This window comes from Hyposmocoma kahamanoa, unplaced genomic scaffold, assembly GCF_003589595.1.
Source record: "Hyposmocoma kahamanoa isolate Upper Pololo Valley unplaced genomic scaffold, ASM358959v1 272, whole genome shotgun sequence".
NCBI classification, from domain to species: Eukaryota; Metazoa; Arthropoda; class Insecta; order Lepidoptera; family Cosmopterigidae; genus Hyposmocoma; species Hyposmocoma kahamanoa.
In genome coordinates, this window is record NW_020653772.1 from 779,775 (window position 1) to 800,627 (window position 20,853).

The following is a 20,853-nucleotide window of genomic DNA, read 5'->3' on the forward strand; positions in this document are numbered from 1 at the left end:
TCACCCAAACATCGAGGATTGTAGAGAACTTTGTGACTATACTGAATGCTCTCAGGGACAGGAATAAAGTGGTCCTGCGCTGGCTTCCAGGTCACTCTGAAGTTGAGGGAAACGGGCAGCAGACAAATTGGCAAAGGTTGGTGCTAGGGAAACCTTTATTGGACCCAAACCCTTTATAGGGATGGCATACGGCCTGGCAAAGCTCTCTCTGCTGAACAAAAGGATACATGTCTCCCGAGAAGAGTGGCTACAGAGTAAGAGCATTCAAAATCTTGAGCATTCAAAAGCCCTGATAGTTGCCTACAGTGCCAAATACTGTAGAGAAGCTCTTCAGAATGCTCATTAGAGTCTTAACAGGACATTATGGCTTGAACAAGCACATGTTAAATATTGGGCAGAGAGAGAATAGAGAGTGTAGATTCTGCCACGGGGCGGATGAACTCCTGCTCATCTTCTCACCCAATGTTATCCCCTGATCGGCGTACAAAACTCCATACTAGGAAGGCATATGCCACAGGACCAGATACCAGAGGACTTTAAATCTGTTGGAGCCAGGAAAGTCCTTCAGTTCTTCAATGCTGTCGGTCTTGGCTCCGAACTGTAATTAGTGTCACATGAAAAACACCGTCTTTCGCATAGAAGCATAAAAATCACAGACACCGGTGTCAGCAAAAGTGCCGAATGCTCTATAGCAAGGAAGAGGTCAAAATGAAGTCCTGAACACATTATAATTGCCTTACTCATTTACTTACTTTGTAGTGTTTACTGTTGCAATTAATAATTTACCTTAACTGTCCAGATGTAAGACTTATATCCAGTTAAGGTTATGCAATTACATAATTTATTTAAATAGTTGAATGGTTTTTAAAATAAATACATTTAAATAATTACTGTACTTGCTACTGCACCTGTCAGCTTGAGACATAAACTGTATCAAGTGCAAATGGCAAGTGATAAAAACCCCACAACAACTGGAAAAAAAAAAGAAAACAAAAAACATTTTTCTAATTGTGGGTGCAGTCTGATACATTGCAATATGATTAGGCGGTTGATTCCATCATCCACAAAACAGAAGATCTCCTTTTAGAAGAGTTCGTCCAGGGAAGTATTGCCTCCTTTTCAGCTGCCAAGCAGTAGAGTAAAGGTTGCTGGTGAAATTATAGGCACATGGGACTTACCAACGTATGTCGCCGGGTGACAGGTGCTGTGGCAGCGCCCTGATATCTTTGCGATTTTAAACTCAGAGTGGCTCTGCAACAGTCGCTTCCTACCCCAGGCGCACGACTTATTGGTCTCGTCACTTACATTTCAAATTCAAAATTGTTTATTGAAGACTACATGGATCCATGGTGTTAGTACATTACAAGAAAACTCTACAGCTATGTCAGTAATAATTTTACATAATACAATAATAAAATAAAATAATAATAATTAAATAATACATACAATGAAAAATCGAAATTAATTACTAAAAACTAAGCCGACATCCAATGCCTCTGTAGAGCACTGTTCAGTCTATCGACTAATATCCTATGTTTAGCATCGTAAAAAACACTTATAAAGTTTGTGTTTATTGTTAATTTCTATATTCCAGATGTTCTGCATCCAAGAACCCGATCCCCACAAAGATCCGTTCTCAGAAACAGATCCACTAAGCAGCACTGTCGTCTCTGAGTCCAGTGACGATGAGCCATCATCGAAACGCCTCAAAACCTCCTACACATCGCCCGGAATCAATCTGAAAGTCTACCAAATACCAGCATTTACCAACAAATCATTAACTATATACCCTTCACCACCTACCTCGCTACCGCAGTTCGTCGGCAATCCATTAAATCTAGCCAATCCGTTAACTTTAACCAATAACTTAAATAACCATGCGAATAACATTGTGAAGAATTTACAAAATCGGTATTCCTTACCGGCTAAATTGACTATAACTCCGATACAGAGTCCTAAACCTGCAGTGACGAATACAGGTGAGGTTATTCGGTATAAGAAAAATGGAGAGGTAGCAAAGAAAAGGGGACCACCTAAAGGGTACAAGAGAAAGCCGAAGGACTTGTCTCAGAGTTTCTCTAATGGAGCTTTATTACAGGTTTGTTATCCATTTTTTAAGTACTGGGGTCAGAACCTAAACTATAGTGCACTTCTCTTAAGGGTAAGTAGGGAGGGTCACGATAATCAAAACTGACTTAGAAAGTTACTATAGTAGATATTATAGTAGGGTGCCTCTGAAGTAATTACGGCGTTTGAAAAAAAAACCAGAATTAACTTTATACTACGTACATGTAATTTTTTCCTTGGGATTTTTTTGTGTTAAGTTAATATAAAAAAGTACGTGTTTCCAATTTTTTTTGGTGGTGGGTGTTCCAATTTTTTTATCTTGCCTAAGTGGGCGGTGAGTCAAAGAGTTTGAGAACCTATGACTTATAGTATAATAATAATATGAATAAATGAATAAATTTCTTTCAGGCCCAGAACACAATTTTGACGAGTCTTCTAGCAGCATCTAACACCACAATAACCTCAACCAACACCATTCCAACCACATCAACCAATTTGACTGCTCTGACCACACTGCCCACGTTGCCACAGCAGTTGACTGTTGTACCACAGATCACAGTGCCTGAAGGTAAGTACCTGATGACATACTGCCAATGAGTTTGGCAGAGACTAGGAACTACAGGACAAGAAATACAATTGTAGTAGAAGTTCTTGTGTTAGTTTTGATTTTCGTGTTTTCAGGCGTCGAGCTCGTAGAACTCCTTCTCGATCCTGAAGACTGGTTTCCTTCCGAGCCTTACAAGATGGTGTTTAGTCGCAAGAAGAATCCCAAGTGGAAGAACTTCCCGTATCGATGTGAACATTGCTTTAAGGTAAAATTTACCAAATGGTAGTTTTTTTTAGGTACTGGCAACACTAAAACTGTTTATGGCCTACACTTATTTCTCTCGTGAGTTTGGGTGTAAGTTGTGGATGTCTATGTGTGTGTCCATGACACCCGCGACACAGGGTTTCCCTAGTGCGGGACTATGTTGAGTGTGTGAAAATGATTTTAGGGTTACCGCGTAGTGTCGACCCTGCTGCAACACGCTGCAGAGCGCCACGGCTCCGTGCCCAAGGAGCTGGCCTTCCCCTGTCCCTGCTGCCCGCACGTGTCCACCCGGCGCAAGCACCACAAGAAACATCTCGAGACTCACGAGGGACGGCGGCACAGGATATTCTGCCTTTACTGTCTACCGCCACGTGAGTTACGCTCAATTTATTTACAATACCAGCTGTAGCACTGTGGCGCTCTTTTACGACTTTGGAAGCATTGGTGGCGCGGTATTCACTGTCAAAGCAACCGAGAATCGCAAAAGGCTCCAATACACCAACATCTAGTAGTCGTAGAAAGTGCGTTTAAGGTTCAGAAGAAGTATGCAGCTGTATAACGTTGTTCAAAAAACTAAACATACTGCCTTTGCCGTGCATGTACATTAGAGATATCTGCGTATTTGTCAAAACTTATCTTCAATATTTCAAAACTCGTGGTAAAATTAATCAAAGGCAGACTAGAGCAAAAATTATGAATCTTTTGTACTAACCTCGTTGCTATCCAGGAGCTACTTTTAGTCAAATTATTACACTGTTAAGTGATTGCAACTTTGATAAATATACAACAGTGATTCTTATAATAGGTGATAGTACTAACATTAGTAAAAAAGAAGTAAATAGTAGCATTGACGTGTTCTTGAGAATTCATGAGAAGTGTGGGTGTAAATTCATACTAAGTGCATTCCCTTACTGCTCTAACCTAGGCATCGCTCGTAATAAGTATATATATAACATAAATTCGCACATACATAATTTGACTTGCCGTCATAGTGACGTTATATTTTGTTTTGACATTAATAAGTTCGTAAGGAACTTCAAACTTTTTGAGGATAATTTACTTTTACCCCTAAGGTATCTAAGACATATAGCTAGTTTGCTATCTTTTAATATTAAGGACGCTGTTATAGAAGATATAACACAGTCCCACGACAATGCTCCTACTTTAAGTAGCAACAGTATACATTTTACTAACCATAATTTAAACTAAAAAACACGACAACAGAAAAGTCTAATCGTTTCCATGTAGTACATCAAAATATTCAAGGCTTTTCTGGCAAAATATTAGAAATAAGTCTTTTTTTGCACGATATTTCCGTTGACGTGTTTTGTGTTACAGAACACTGGCTGAAAGATTACGAAGCCATTAACAATATAGAAAATTATGTAATAGTCAGTTCGTTCATAAGAAAGAGCTTAAGTAGAGGCGGATCCATGATTATTATTAAGCGTAACTTAAAATTTAAAGAGCGTAAGGATATCACAAATCTTTCTACTGAACGAACTATTGAGATTTCATGTGTGGAATTGGATCAGTTTGTCGTCTTATGTGTATACAGGCCCCCCTCTGCTAATTTTAACGAGTTTGAATTAATTATGGAAGACAGTTTAAAGCGGATTTTTCCAACCAAAAAAAACGTAGTAATATGTGGAGATTTCAATGTAAACCTGTTGGAAAACTGTTCTACTTCTGTAAGACTCATTAATTTATTTCAAAGTTTTAACTTGATTAATCTTTTTTTAGAACCAACTCGCATTACTGCCTCCTCTTCTACTTGTATTGATAACATCTTTTGTAACACAGACGCAGTGTCTAAATCAATAATAAATTGCTTAAGATCCGACCATAGTGGCCAATTGGCTTCTTTTAATTGTAAAATGAGCAAGAAGGTAGACCAATTTCTCTGCAGACCGATTACCACAGAACGAATAATTAGATTTCAAAATAATATCGGCAACAGTTTAAATTCCCTATCCCATATACCGGAGGATCCAAATACTTTATATAACACGATATTTGGTTTAATTAAAAATGAATTTGACAATATATTTAAATCGAAAACATTAACTTTCCATAGAGAGACTAAATTCAACGACTGGGCAACAGTAGGTATTCATAAGAGTAGGTCTCGTTTGTATGAGCTATATGCTATGAAAACTTATAATACTAATTCCAATTTCATAGAATATGTTAGAATTTATTCGAAAATATTTAAAAAAGTTTGTGTAGCTGCTAAGGTTAAGTTTCACAGCGACAAAATTAGACAATCGATAAATAAATCTAAAACTACTTGGAGCATAATAAATAAAGAGTCAGGCAGGGTTAAACTACACGATAGAGATATAGTTTTAGAATTAGACAGCAAACTTATAAAATCTAAAGATAAAGTAGCCCAAGCTTTTGAATCGTTCTTTTCGGAAATTGCTGTGAACACTACAAAATCATTAAATTCCTCCCCTTCACTTGCTATTGATCTCCTAAAGGAAAATGTTAACGTTTGTGGCAGTTTATTTAATTTTCGTCATGTTAATCCACAAGACATCATAAAAGCTTTTAAGTCAATACATGTTAAAAAAACTGAAGATCTCTGGGGCATATCAACTAAAGTTATAGACTCAGTTATTAATCTCATTTCCCCACAGTTAGCTGTAGCTTTCAATAGGTGCGTTGACGAAGGTGTTTTTCCCGATTTAATGAAATACAGCAAGGTTATTCCCTTATCCAAAAGCGGTAGGAAAGTTGATCCTAGCAACTATAGGCCCATTTCAATTTTACCAGCTTTAAGTAAAATATTCGAAAAGGTTATGCTAACTCAATTACTGTCCTTTTTCGGTAGGAATCATATTTTTCATAGTGAACAATACGGGTTTACTAGTGGTAGATCGACTAGCGATGCGGGGGTAGCGTTACTAAAACACATCTTTGATGCTTGGGAAAGGTCCCAGAACGCTATTGGTGTTTTCTGTGACCTCTCAAAGGCATTTGATTGCGTTGATCATAATACTCTTATTAGTAAGCTGGAACATTACGGTGTAAATGGCAAGGCGTCGAAACTTGTCTCGTCATATCTCAACGGTAGAATTCAGAAAGTAGGCATAAATGGAGCGACTTCTTTGGGTTCTCCAGTAAAAATGGGTGTTCCGCAGGGCTCAATACTTGGACCTTTCTTATTTCTGATTTATATTAATGATCTGCCATTCTTTGTTAAGGACCATTGCGAAATAGTGTTGTTTGCTGATGACACATCCTTGATTTTTAAAACAGACAGACATGACATTAACTATGACCGTATTAATGATACCCTCTCTAAAGTAGTTTATTGGTTTAATGCTAACAATTTATTGCTTAATGCCAAGAAGACAAAATGTGTTAAATTTGAATTACCTAACGTAAAATCGACTAGTCCAAGCATAGAAATAAACGGAGAAAAGTTAGACCTTGTTAATAAAGCAGTCTTCTTGGGAGTGACCTTAGATAGTAAACTTCAGTGGTTTCCACATATATCGTCCCTGGCCAGCAGATTAAGCTCCGCTGCATACGCAGTCCGCAGAATACGTGAGCTTACCGATGTTAGTACTGCTAGACTAGTTTACTTTAGTTACTTCCATAGTATAATGTCCTACGGGATTCTCATGTGGGGTAAAGCGGCAGATATTCAAACTATATTTGTATTGCAAAAACGAGCGATTCGTTCTGTGTACCGTCTAGGCTCTCGGGTATCTCTCAGAGAAAAGTTTAAGGAGACTGGTATCATGACTGTGGCATCACAGTACATTTACTCAAATATTTTATATGCCCGTAAAAATATACATAATTTCAATAAGAAAGAAGATATCCATAATATTAACCTTAGAGCTAAGTCCAAACTCATGGTACCACGATTTCGTTTAACCAAGGTAAACAACTCTTTTATGGGGAACTGTATACGTTTTTACAATAAGATTCCGGAGCATATATTAAGTTTATCATTTCCTAAGTTTAAAAACTACATTAAAAATATTTTGATCGAAAAATCATATTACAAAATTGAAGACTACGTGTTAGATAAAGATGTATGGAAAGACGACATGGCTCCAGAATCCACACAAATTTGATTCAAAATGTATTCCATAGCATTTAAGTTTATTTGAAAAGAGCAATCCCTAGAGTTTCTTGCTCGTTCTTCTCAGGGAGATCAGCGTAGTGAACGAGCAGTGCCTTAAATGTGACGTTTTCAAGTGTAAATTTATTTTACCTATGGAATAAATCATCTTTGACTTTGACTTTGACTTTGACTTTGTTGCCATAAAGTAATTTATAAGAAAAACTGCTTCAACATGCCAAATGAAATTAAAATGTTGCAAGGACATACTTTTAAATTACAATCACAAAATGTCTTTTCACACATTGCTTTTAAATTTACTTAAATTTGAAGTGCAATTAACAGTAGAAACCGAACATGAAATTAATATTTTGTACATCTGCTTGCAGGTTGAATACAATGTACCTAATTTTATTTAAGACCTTTATCATTACTGTATTCTGGCAAATAAACTTATTCTATTCTAATTTGAAATTCGTGAACGATAACATCATGATCAAACCTGCACGTCGAAGAAGCTTCACAACCCTCGGAAAACGTGTAAAATCCTCACCTGAAAGGAGACCCGTATCCTCCAGTGGGACGTATAAGTGGGTTGATGACGATGATGAGGCCATGCGCCATTTTTTTCTGTTTTGCATAGCATAGACCCCCTACCTTTCTAATATTTTTTTTGCGAATTTATACCTTACACCACCATGGTACTCTGGTACCTGCCGACTAGAAGAATCATGACCACCTATGGTGCAGTCAGAATTTTTAATCTCTTTTCTTTATTCCAGCTGACTTCTCGGAGCCCTACGTAAAAGAATCCATCAAATACTCGTTCGATAAATTTCCACAATACTGGTACGCTTCAGAAGAATCGCTACGACTTCACAAAAAGAGAAAACACCCTTACTCGGGCATGTATAATTACAACTGGTTCGGCACATGGGGTGAAAATTTACCCAACAGCTAATGGTAAGTAGTATTTTGGTAGGATTTTGAAATTTGAAGCTGGTAACACTGGAATTGATTTAAAAAGATGCGAACGTAATTTCAACTGGTGATCGTAGTTGTCGCAAAAAACTTGAGAAAAATATTTAAATTCGGAACGTTCATTGGTCAACAGCCAGCAAAATTAAATTTACTCATGTCTTCTGCTAGGCTCTTGAGCTTTGGAAATTCAAAGAAGCACAACTGCTCCTGCATTTGACGTAATTAAAGGGAGATCTACTAATTGTCCTAACCTGTAACACCTTACATCGTCCAACTTTTTTTTTATTATGTTCTACTGCTGGACAAAGGTCTCCCCCAAAATCCTCTATAGCCCCGCACTACGGAAGCCCTGTGTTGCGGGTGCCACACACATAGACAACCACAAATTACACCCAAACTCGAGAGAAAGAAATGTTGGCCATACAAATATTTCTCCCGGCCCGTGAATCGAACCTGGGACCTATGCGTGGCAATGCATGGTGAGTGTTCGGTCACGGAGGCAGTTAACGTTCTCCCAATACTCCCCTCAAACCTATCAAGATCGTCCCGCCAAACGCCTTCTCAGCCGTCCATGCCATCTCTTTCCATCTTTGGGCATCCAAGGAAGGAAGGCGCAAAAATAACGTAGGGAGGTTACCCTTCAAGGACCAGAAGCTCTTTCTTCCAGGCGTTCTCTATGCATCCAACTTAGCAGTTTATAATTCGGTCGACTGAATTTTTTTTTTTCAAGGAGAAAACCGTAATGAAAAAACTACATTTACCAAAACAAAATGGTGACCTCGTCGCCCACTTCTCGGGTTGCATCCAGCTAACGTAACTCGCCCAATTCTATTTGAACTTGGCTGTTTTGCTCCCCACATCAGCAATGCCAGTCATCGAATGCAGCACTGTATTGCGTACTCGGTCAATATATTTAAAGTCTAGAATGCTACGTTCCATCGTCCTCTGGCAGATCTTGAATTTAGACTTCTGGAACTCGGTCAGCGACTATGTCTGTTTACCGTAGATTAGAATGGGCAGGATGCACATATCGATGAGTTGGGCGCAAAAATAACGTAGGGATGTTACCCTTCAAGGACCAGAAGCTCTTTCTTCCAGGCGTTCTCTATGCATCCAACTTAGCAGTTTATAATTCGGTCGACTGAATTTTTTTTTTCAAGGAGAAAACCGTAATGAAAAAACTACATTTACCAAAACAAAATGGTTAACGAAATATTTTTACAACACACTATTTTTTACACATCTTTGAAATTTAAATCTTAAATAATAAAACAAGACACAAATCAATACAATTTGTAGGTGCCCATGATGCTGTCACGGCATTCTTACTAAAGAGGTTTACTGTCATGATCTACGATGTATCGAAATACGGTCGCATCTTTTTGTAACATCCTGTATAGTGAGGTCATTATAACTTTGTACCAAATTTAAATTTAAAAATCACCAGTGAAACAAAATTAACACCAAGTCTGAATTTGGAAGACCAAAAATCTGGGAATAAGTTATAGTGAACGCATTAAGATTAGGTTTTTTTGGTAGGATATTAAAATTCGACGCTGGCAACACTGAGCTGGTATTAGCAATTAAGGGTAGATTTACCGCAATATTTTGGTAGAATTTTTAAAATGTGATGCTTGTATTATTCATAGACGTTGAAACAATGGTAGCTTATTAAAAAAAGTCATGATTTTTATTTTTTAATTGTGACAATTTGTGACTAAACAAGGCAGCTATCGTTATTTTTTATTAAAAAACTGGCAACTTTATGTAATTTCTAACTAGTTTTTACAAACAAGTTTCTCATAGCTAGTTTTTGGCAGTTAGATGAATTTTTGTTGGCATTATAAAAATCAATATTGGTTAAAATTAATTATTAGACTTTATTTTTTAGTACCTATTTAGGTTATTTAAAATCATGGCTTAAACATAAGAAATTATTAAACTTATGGTATTAGACAGTACGTCCGATGTTTTATGGGTTATTTGTGAAATAAATATCAGTTTTCACCCAGTATGTTTATAATTTCACACTAATGTCAATTCTGATCACATTTTTAAACTAAACTAAATTTTGAGATAGGTTGCATTTTAGACATTTCAAGGTTTTTTTTGTAATATCAAGTGACAGGGCGCACAAGTCGTGCGCCTGGTTGTAAGCTACACGCCTGTCCTTGACAATTGCAGTGTCCTCAGAGCTTTAAATCGCAAAGATCTGAGGGGCAATGCCACTGCGCCCGTCACCCTTAGACATAAGTTGACAAGTTCAATGTTATTTCACCAGCACCCTTACCCTTGAATGTTAGCATTACTGCTTGGTGGCAGCAATAGCTAAAGTGGCAGTACTGCCCTGGACGAACTCTTTCACAAGATACTCTACTGCTACTAAAATGGTTTAGTATTAAAAATGTTACCAGAATTGACACCTGATGTTTAAAAGATCCTAATGTATTAGCTGACATCGTTTTCGAAACTTTTCCAAGTTGGTTTTTGGTGTTCCTGAGAGCGCTGTGGAATTGTATTCATTGCTCCAGTACACATTGATTACCTGTAAAACCACGAACACAATGAAAACTATAAGAAATTTAAAAACATGTGAGCTAATAGATTAGTTTTTTTCGTTATCATTAAATAACTTTGTGATGTTTCTGAACAATTATTTGGCCAGTAATTTCAAAGTTTTAAGTTGCATAATAATTTAAAACAAAAAAAGTATTAGACTCTGCCGTGCTGGCTTATGAATTTAACGTTAATGCAATAAATTTTGAAAATTGACAAGTGCAATTGTTGACCTTTTTATGGAATATTTATGCAAAAAAAACAACACTAGCGCCACCAAACCTGAGTCCAATAGTAACTTGTCAATATTTAAAATAAGACTATAGTCTAAATTAACACCAATTAATTACCTTATGAAAAGTAGAGGCTGACAATGTACACAAGTAGTGTTTGTAATTAAGTATACTACAATTTTTTTAAACAGGTTACACCCGCGATGCGATTGTTAATAATATTGTACACAAACGTTCAACTCGTTAATTTTAAGTAATCGATTGCATTTGAAGATCAATCATGGTTTTATTCACATTATCGTTCGTATGAAATTGAAATTTATTATATATAAAAGTGTAAACAAACCTACATAAAAGTGTAAAGCTATAATCAATTGCGTTTGTAAATCTGATATGGTTCTATTGGCATTATTATTCACGTAGAATTGAAATAAAAAATAGTCTTGTCGAAAATAAAGTGAGGTTATGTGTCAAGTAACTTTTCACAAACACTTCCCGCCAGTCGGGCGTATTTGTTTACATTTTATCTTTGCTAAAGTACTTTACAGCGGGGGCACATGATAATTGCATGAAGCCCCTTGGGAATCTCGTGCAATGTGAACTTTAACCGTGATTCTCTTGTACCATTTGCGCGAATTCATAATGTGCACGTGGGCTTACGGTACTATTATTTAAAATCCAAGCTTCGGAGCTATCCGGGCTTTACGAATGTTGGCGATTGCATTAGTAACATTAATTTAATATTAAAAAAATTTATTTGTCTTTAAAATTTTCCAAAGTTTACCTAACTGTTTCCATAAAAGATGGCACCCACGAATAAACGTGTATCATGAAAACGCCATCTTTACAGGTAAAATAAAAGTAGTAAAAATTCAATAACTCTGCATAATAGAAAACGACAGAAATAAATTAATCTGTGTGGTGGAGGTGTATTGTTTTATTCGTGAGTAATTTATATTTTCTCTACGAAAACATTCGTGTTACATTAAAATAGATTATTTACTTTGGAGGTTTATAATAGATAACAATTTTATTAATAATAGAACATTATAGTTTTTTTTGTTTTATTATTTATAAACTTTTGCACGTTTATTCGGAAGGGTCGTCGATAAGGTAAAAATTTGAAATATCATTACTTTTTACGTTATTACCGGACTAAAGACTCTTAATAATTATTATTAAGAAATTATAAGCTTGGAATTTAGCATATAATCCTGTAAGAAGATGTAACCTGTTTAGTATGATATCTTTAGACGTGCCTTTAGCGTTTATTTTCTTAATTGAACAATTTATTACATTCCTTTAAGGTTTAGAAGTTGACATTCGACACTTAAATGCGTAAAAAGGCAGGGTAGACTTTAATTTATTTAACTGTCGCTAAGTAAGATAAGTGTTCAACTGGGAAGTAGAGGAAGATTTTATCATAGTAAATAGTGTAACTCCCTATTCAGTGCATCAATGCCTACACTTCGTTCGTAGCGTAGGATTGTCATTGTTAGATTATTATATTAGTTGTTCCTACAGGTTGCGAAACAAAGTTGGAAAAAAGTAAGATGTTCATCACAATATTTATTTATTTATACGCAAGTTTCAAAGACCCATAAATATATACCTTATAGACATAACAACACACATACATAACAATATAATAAAACACTAATTATTACACGTATTCTCTGCGACGTGTGACGCAACGTAGGTCTCCGGTAGCTGGCCTCGGAAACATGTTCTTGTGTTATAATAAAATAACCTTTGTCAAATGTATACTTATATATTGATATTTTAGACTAGCATTGCGGTTTATTACTTCAAAAAAATATAAACGACAATGGCGAACTTATAAATTTTTATTGACTTTTCTTATATTTCAATTTGAATCATAATTGAATAAAATATATTCGCTGTATTATTATATCAAAATAAACTACAGAAGCTTTGAATAAAGTTTATAGAAGCACCTCAACGTAGCGTCGAGAACTTTTTGTCAGTTTTACCACTTTCTCGCATGGCATATTTGGAGAAGGAATTATCTGTTTTATTTTTTGTAATAAAGTAGTCAATCTCTCATTGCAAATTGGTTGATTCGGTATATTTGATATTACGTGAACTAAATGTAGACCAATCGACATGTAGGCATTGAAAATCTCTTTTTGGCAGCTAGATGTCACTCATCGTTAAGAAACTAAGAAATTGATATTTTTATTGTAGATATCAATCCGGTTACATACTAATTAGTCATTTGAGTTTCATTTAAATATAATTTTATTTCCAGACTTAGACATTACGTATAATTTGAAAAATGTAGTGAATTTATTTTATTCAAACTTGCATGACATTATGACGGTTACCTATCAGTAAATGATTATCACTAATATCAGGTTTCTTATCACGGTATGGCTTCTTTTTATTTTCCCGATATTTCAGAACGGTTGCACGCTCCGTTCGCAACCGTTCCGAAATATCGGGAAAATAAAAAGAAGTCATACCGTGGTAACAAATCTGATATTAGTGATAATCATTTAGTGAATAACCACGAAAGTCTAAATCTATATACCTATCAGTAGTTCGAAATGACAATTTCCAGAAATAATGTTAGCTCGAATTTTCGTAATCTCGAAAGTAACTTTGAGGGGAAAATGTTTTTTCTTTTAAACCTAACTTAACCTAACCTTTTTTTATTTTTTATTTTTTGGTGAGGAACATTTGTTACGTATTCCCCGCCGTCTCCCAGCGGCGGATATGTGAGATTCCCCTGGGGACTATGTCGGTCCCCAAGAGCATACCCACTAAAAACCTCACGATGTTCCTGCGCACATGGCGCTGGACCTAACCTAACCGAACCTAATCGTGTCTTTGCGATAAACATCCAACATATCCTGAAAGAACAACAGTTTCGTTATAATTCGGTTTTCGGTGTAATGAAAATTCGTACAACCGTTATTTCGGAAAAAAATTCGAGTTTGTGATTGGTTACCCGTTATGCGCGTTTGAAGACTCTAAAAATTCTTTTAACAATAATTTCACCATTGCTTATTTGACTCAGATTTTTTTACATATTATGAAAGCTGCAATTCTGTAATGAACGGTGCGTCCGTACACGGCGCGAGGCGACGTTTGTATGGAGTTACACTACTGATTATACTATGACGTTATAGACTGTTTTATAGTTACAGTAAGTAGGCATAGCATTAGCTCTAACAGATGAAATTCATAAGAAACGAGAAACTTGTGTCTTTTATACCGATAATAATAGCGCTTAAATTGTGGCGGTAGTTCGCAGCTTTTTATATATTCCACAACTGTGCATTTCGCAATAAAATTTTCATGTAACAGATAAGGCGTTATTAAATTTCTGTTTATTTCTTGTATATGCTCAAAGTCGCTCTCTGCGACACCTACGAGTAGAAGTAGTCATGTTCATGACCGGTAACCATGTAGCTCTCAATGGCTAGTCGGTTGACGCGATCTCAATCTCAATTCGACTTTTACCACGATACCTCATTTTTACTTCACGAAATTAAGTTTAATAAAAATGTCAACTTCTAAACCTCGATTATAAAATTGTAAACATCGTATCACGTACTCCTAAAATAACATATTTTAGTATGTAAATACGCCTTACAGTAAAGCTTTAGCATTATTATATTAATTTTAGTAATATTAATAAACAATAGTTGTATAAAATTATCCACCTGTATTTTTAGAATTGTAGCTGTTAAGAAGTGATATATGTATGTATTAAGTATTTGACAATACGTGGGCGTTGAAATTGTGTAACATTGTAAACAAGCCCTTCGAATAGCACAAATCGCTATTCATAAATTATTTATTACCTTGATCGATAATTGCAAAAGGCTCAAGACAGCCTATTATATTGCAATTATACGTTTAATCCACAGTTTTTACAGCGGAAATAGAATTAGTGGCTTAGACCACAACATTACCTACATTTTAACAGATTATGTTATTGTTTAAGACACTTTTTATATAGTAATGTCGTTTAGGGCTCGATCAAATTATACGCAAACCTATAGCTATATTTCATCTGGAGTCTGACGACTGTTACATATTTTGTCGCATTATCGATAAAATCTCCGATTTGAAGTTCATCCATCGTCATATCTAGCTGTCATTTCAACTATAGCGTGACTGTAGTGCTTCTACAAGAGTCTAGTTTGAATGCGCCCTTAAAACACATAATTGAAGTAGTAATAGTGGTTTTGTGACACATATAAAACAATTCAGAGTATACTTACCACCGTGCTGTGTTTCGCTAACCTGTTGAACGCCTAAGGCAGAGGTTCCCAGACTTTTTTTCTCATAGACCATAGACATAGACCCCCGTCGAGACTCGGACCCCTCGGTGTCCAACTGGGCCACTTTGGGAACTAGGGGCCTAAGGTATAGCACATGCAGTGTTCATATAAAACCCTTACACATTCGTATTTAAGTGTCGTTGTTTTGTATTAAAATGTTAATGTAGCACGGTCAGTCGCAGGATATCAAAACGAACTTGTTTAGGCCACGGTTGTTTAGACATAATTTTGTGAGTAAGTCGCGTTTTTTGAGTCTGTAGTTTACTTTCGACTGAAATTTGGCTGGGGCACCTGACGAACGTATCTTATTCAGTCGGTTTTCCTGGATCCATTAAAAATAGAGTGCATTTATAAAACATTAGATAATGTTACAAAAAGAAAAATAAACTAAATACATCCACTTAATTTGAAAATATTAAAGTGTGGGCAGTTTCTTATACATTATAATAATATGAGAGTGTATGTGAACATCTACGCCAATTTATAAATACTACGACATGCCAATAAATGTTTCCCGAACCCCTCTCTCCACCCACACAAGCACGTCACACTGTGCCACCGAAGTTCGGTCGTAATTGCGCGCGTGAAACGGAATGTAGCTTATAATGTTACGCTCGTCTGGCCTCACGCGTGTTATGCTATTTCAGCGCCTCTAGTATACGACGTCGAGTTGGGTTTCTCAAACTTGGTCGACCATGTGATTTTCATACAATACGTTCATGGAAAATAAATTATAACTCCGCTATTTTCCAAGTCTTGACTTGAAAGCAGTTTTGTGATCTTTATACGAGCCTGTTCTTTGTGATATAATGATACGTGGTCGACCTAAATAATTATAGTAAACAAACGCAATGTACAAATCAAGTATACCAGTATTTTCATAGACATTTCCTTCATAGGGCTTTAGTATGCATTTATTTTTTAAGTTTTCATTGTGTTCTACTCCTTTATATAAAATCAAAGATATTTTTAGTAAATAGGCGAAGTAAATGTACTACTTAATAGCTGACAAGTTAGGTTTTAACAATCGCCATGTTATGGAATTTCATAGATTTCTTCTACTTATTCTAATTAACCGATTTGTGTTAAAAAATAACAATAACATGCGCAATGGCGACCTTCGCATGCCCGCCAAAGGCGGCAAGCTGTCCGGTGTAAATAGTGAGTCGTCTGACGACGGTAGTTTGCAGCCGACGTCGAACGAGGCGCCTGGGTGTGTTGCCTTCGGCAAGGCTAAGTAGTCGATGGCGATGCCGATGGCGGCAGACGACTCGTTGTAAATGGCAAGTCGCCCGACTTGGTGTAAATGCGCCATAAATCCTCCCTTTTGGTCAGGTTTGGTACAAAAAATATTCCAGGGCTTGCTACCTGCATGAAAAATACGTATATTACATTGGAATTTTCCATTTTGATACCTATACTCAATAATTAATATCGATACCATAAAGTCACTGTTCCGTTTCTGGAAAATACAGGTATAATTTATACAGGTAGCATGGAAGTAACGGTACTGTAGTAAGTTTGGTGGTACCGGTTATTAAAAATACCGATATCCCAATCTGCCTTCTTTAACTCCATTATTTCCGCAGTGAAAATTACCTTGTTGGCCATTTTCTTTCTATTTCAACGCAGTGTAGCGTTTTAGGCTCGAGTTGGCTATTGTCTGTTATCCATTCATGCCCATCTGTCATCAGCTAGAGCCACCCCCTTTCTGAGGGATAGTTTTTAAATCTTTTGACTTCAATAGAGACCAAAAGTAAACAGTATTAAAACGCATTTTAGTTCTTTTTTTAGCAATTTTTTACCATTAATATTAATTTTACAATATTTTTAACCATTTCCATTAATTTCAAGTATTTTTTTTTACATATTTTATCATAAAATCAACTTCGTATATTTTTTTGTAAATAAATCGTGTAGTTACAATTTCGTAACAAAATTTTAACTCACGGACTCAACAGAAATTTTTAATTTACTTTTAATTTGCTACGAACAACTGAGCATAATATTTTCCTTAAATATTGGTCAGTTCAAAATTAACGAATTTGGTAAACAGTTTACAATAAAGTTGTAAACAAAGTTAGTATTAAACGTTAGCTTGTAGAATTTGTTTTAGTGAAAGAAAACCATGAGATTCCTGTAGTTATAAGATCTATCATAATAAAATAAATATGTGGTTTTGTAACTTTGCTTCTAAATTAAACAAGAATACTGAATAAAGTGGAATATTATAAGATTTACACAAATTCGATGGAATATAACTTATGTGTCTTTTGTAACTTGTAGATTGAAAATTTATCTTATGTATGGTGTCAAGCATACGTTTAGGTTGACACTTAAGATTTAAATTCAAGTCTACATCATTTACAATAAGAACGGCTCAAAATCCCAGGTGTCAAGCTTGATGTGCTCTTGACAAGTACTATCATTTACAATTTCATCAATTAACATACAGTTTACAACGAAGCAAATTCTATAAAACCAATGTTTATTTGTGAACAAATGTAAAGATATGTAGTGCCAGAGAATGCAATAGTTTTGTAAAAGTATTAAAAACATTTAGAAGAATAGACGTTATTTTTTACAGAAGTGTAGATCTGCTGTATTGTAGGGCCGTTTATTTATATGAAGTTTACAGTTATTTTTATTTGTTGACGCAGGATAACGTGAGAATCAGTGAGTATTTTATAATTATTTTAATTTAAATTATAGAAAACTGTGTAAGTCAAAGGAAACTTAAACGTAAAATTGGCGCACCTACATTTTAATTATTTTAAAATATTTTTTTGTGCATTTAAGTATTTTTTCTTTTTTAAAATTATGTAAAGTTGTAAACAAATATTTGAATTTAACTAATATTGAAGAAAACTTTTAGTTAGATTGACGTAAAATCCTCAAAAGTGGAAATGACATTTTGTAAACAGAAATAGAATTATGTAAAACGACGTAGGAGTGTTCTTATGTAGCCTTATAGCGTAAATCACAAAGACTAATACTCTATGTACCGTGTCTTATGTACTGCATAGCATGTAATTTATCCGAAATGAATAAATTTTGTACAACAATTTTGTAAATAAATTGCATTTTGTAATAATTTTGTATTATTTCTTTTCAATAGGTAAATATTGACCCGAACATACAAAATATCTTTATTTCATAGGTAAGTAAACTTCACTCGTCTAATAAGAATACAACTATAGTAAATAACATACTATGTATGACACATATTATTATTTTTGTATAACACACGAATTTCCTAGGTGCAATTAGATCTAAGCTAGGAACTATCATTCTGGGGATTGGAAAATGTGCTTCCAGAATAAGTATTCAAATTCAAATTCAAAATAATCTTTATTTCATAGGTAAGCATTATTACACTTTAAATCGTCACAATGGTTAAACTCTACCGCTCATTCGTAAGGCAGATTCCCCTGAGAAGAATGAGCAAGAAACTCTAGGGGTTGCTCTTTGTAAATAACATTTAATATTGTACATCAGAGACATCAGAGATCGAGACTACCTCCATGAGCTAAACGGGTTACTACCACGGATTTTTGTCATCCAAGTACGCAGAAGTTGTATAATAACCTTTAGTATAAAGTTTTTGTTTCACTATAGTTTTAAACCTCGTGAAAGCCAAATTTTGTATATCAACCGGAATCTTGTTATAGAAGCGTATACATTGCCCCTTAAATGATTTTTTGACTTTGTGAAGACGACTATCAAGAAAAGCTAGTTTATTTCTATTCCTCGTATTAATGTTATGTCTGTCACTATTTTTCATAAATAAATTACTATTCCTTTTAACATAAATTACATTTTCATAAATGTACTGTGAGGCTAGTGTAAGAATGTTAATTTCCTTAAACTTATCTCTCAAAGATACTTATTATTATATTCCATCGATATTTATTGTTATATTATATATTTATTATTATATACGATACTTATTATTATATTACTTATATTCCATCGTGAACTATAAAACATCAATACATGGTTGTTTGTAAAATACTAAAAACATCGCAGCAATAAAACCATTTCCCGAATACTAAAACAGTAATGAATTAATATTTGGTGGCTTTATATATATAATTCTAAGTGATGGATCGAATAAGGCGTGTGCCTGTAATATTCACATTGCTGCATGGCGGCAGAAATAGGTAAGGTGGCAGTACTTCCCTTATATCTGTACATGTATATAGATTTGAAACACCCTTCTTGCTGGTAGAATAAGCAAGCTGAAGCCGCAGTGGGCTGGCTATATCTGTCGAAGAACCGACAACTGATGGGGGAAGCGAGTTCTTGAGTGGAGACCACGGCTCGACAAACGTAGTGTAGAAGGCTCTCTGGCCAGATGGAGTGACCGTCTGTGAAAGGTTGTATATTCAGCAGTGGATTGCGATAGACTGGCTGCAAGTATCGCCGCGCGCCTAGCTTAACAACCCAGTGTGTTTTGTTAATGTCGAAATGGATGCACAGATGTTACTTCTTGCTTATCGCTATGTTCAGAATATTTATTTATTCCAGCTTGACCATAATCGAGTATTTGAATTTTTTTATTTAATTATTTTACTCTCATCCCTTGGAGTATGGGCCGGGCACTGGTGCGGGACGCCGCATGTGCCGACACACTTGCCCCATCCCATCTCCAGCACACTCCGACTACCTATTTACAGCCTTTGGAGTCGAAAACCTTGGCCCGTGGGGTCCCAGTGCCCTTCATCTGTACAAAGTTTTATCGAAAAAATGAAGACTGTCGGAAACCCAAGGGCCGGCAACTACCTTGCCCAACGCATTAGCATAGCAATACAAAGGGGGACCGCTGCCAGCATCTTGGGCACCTTGCCGCGGGGACCCAATTTTATTCACATAATTTAAAAATCCTAGTTTTACTTTCTATTAGTCAAGCTTTTATTGAACAATTATTATTTCAAATGCTAAATCTACATAACTTTAAAACTATTGTACCTTTTTTTTTTGTTTTTTTTCTTCTTTTTAAACTGTTGTACCTGTCTAGACAATCTTTTATATGACACCAAGCATTGACTTACACCAAGTGACAGGACGAACAAGTCGTGCGCCTGATGGTAAACGACACTGCCACTGCGGCTGTCACCGTCGCCCTGAGACATAAATTGAGAAGTCTCATGTGCCTGTAATTACACCCTTCAAAGCAAACAATACTTACCTGGAGGAACGCTCTCCTAATAAAAAAATTTCAAATACTCGATTATCGTCAAGCTGGAATAAGCTACCTACACTTTGTCACATTGAAAACCTATCGTAGGAAAAAGCAAATAAAACACAATATCTATTTTAGTAAATATTTAATACATTTACAAGGAAAAAAATACATTTTGAATGATTTTTAACAAAAATAAATTTCGATTCTTTAAATTAAAATAATTTACATTCATTCATTCCATTCTTCCTGCAGTATAAGTGGCCCATGGGTAGAAATAATTGTCCGTGGTCCACCCAAGTGAACCAGTCAGGTGGTCCACGGGCCAGAAGCGAATAAATCCACATTTGATACGTCAAAAGTATTTTTTCACGTGGAAGTCATGAAAATAACATGAAATAAATTAAAGAAATTAGATTGTAAAACTAAAAAAAACAGTATTTTAACTTTGTGTAGCCAAATGATTTTACGTGGGTATAATATCTTTGGTTAGACATATTCTAGCAAGAATCGATAGAAAAACCTACCGTATCAATAAAGCGTGAGTTGTATTTTTGCAGTATACTAAAGTTAATTTTAAAGTTATTTCTGTAAACTGCATCTAACATAGTTCCTTAAATATA

General features: G+C 35.4%; 1 protein-coding gene across 1 annotated transcript; it reads left to right on the forward strand.

Moving 5' to 3' along the window:
* The first annotated feature begins 1,594 nt into the window (after positions 1 to 1,594).
* LOC113229075 lies at positions 1,595 to 8,209 on the forward strand. Its single transcript, XM_026462564.1, has 5 exons — positions 1,595 to 2,098; positions 2,476 to 2,635; positions 2,749 to 2,879; positions 3,063 to 3,249; positions 7,742 to 8,209. The coding sequence occupies exons 1-5, from the start codon at positions 1,595 to 1,597 to the stop codon at positions 7,918 to 7,920; spliced, it is 1,161 nt and encodes a 386-aa protein (XP_026318349.1). The 3' UTR covers positions 7,921 to 8,209.
* The last annotated feature ends 12,644 nt before the right edge of the window (positions 8,210 to 20,853 follow it).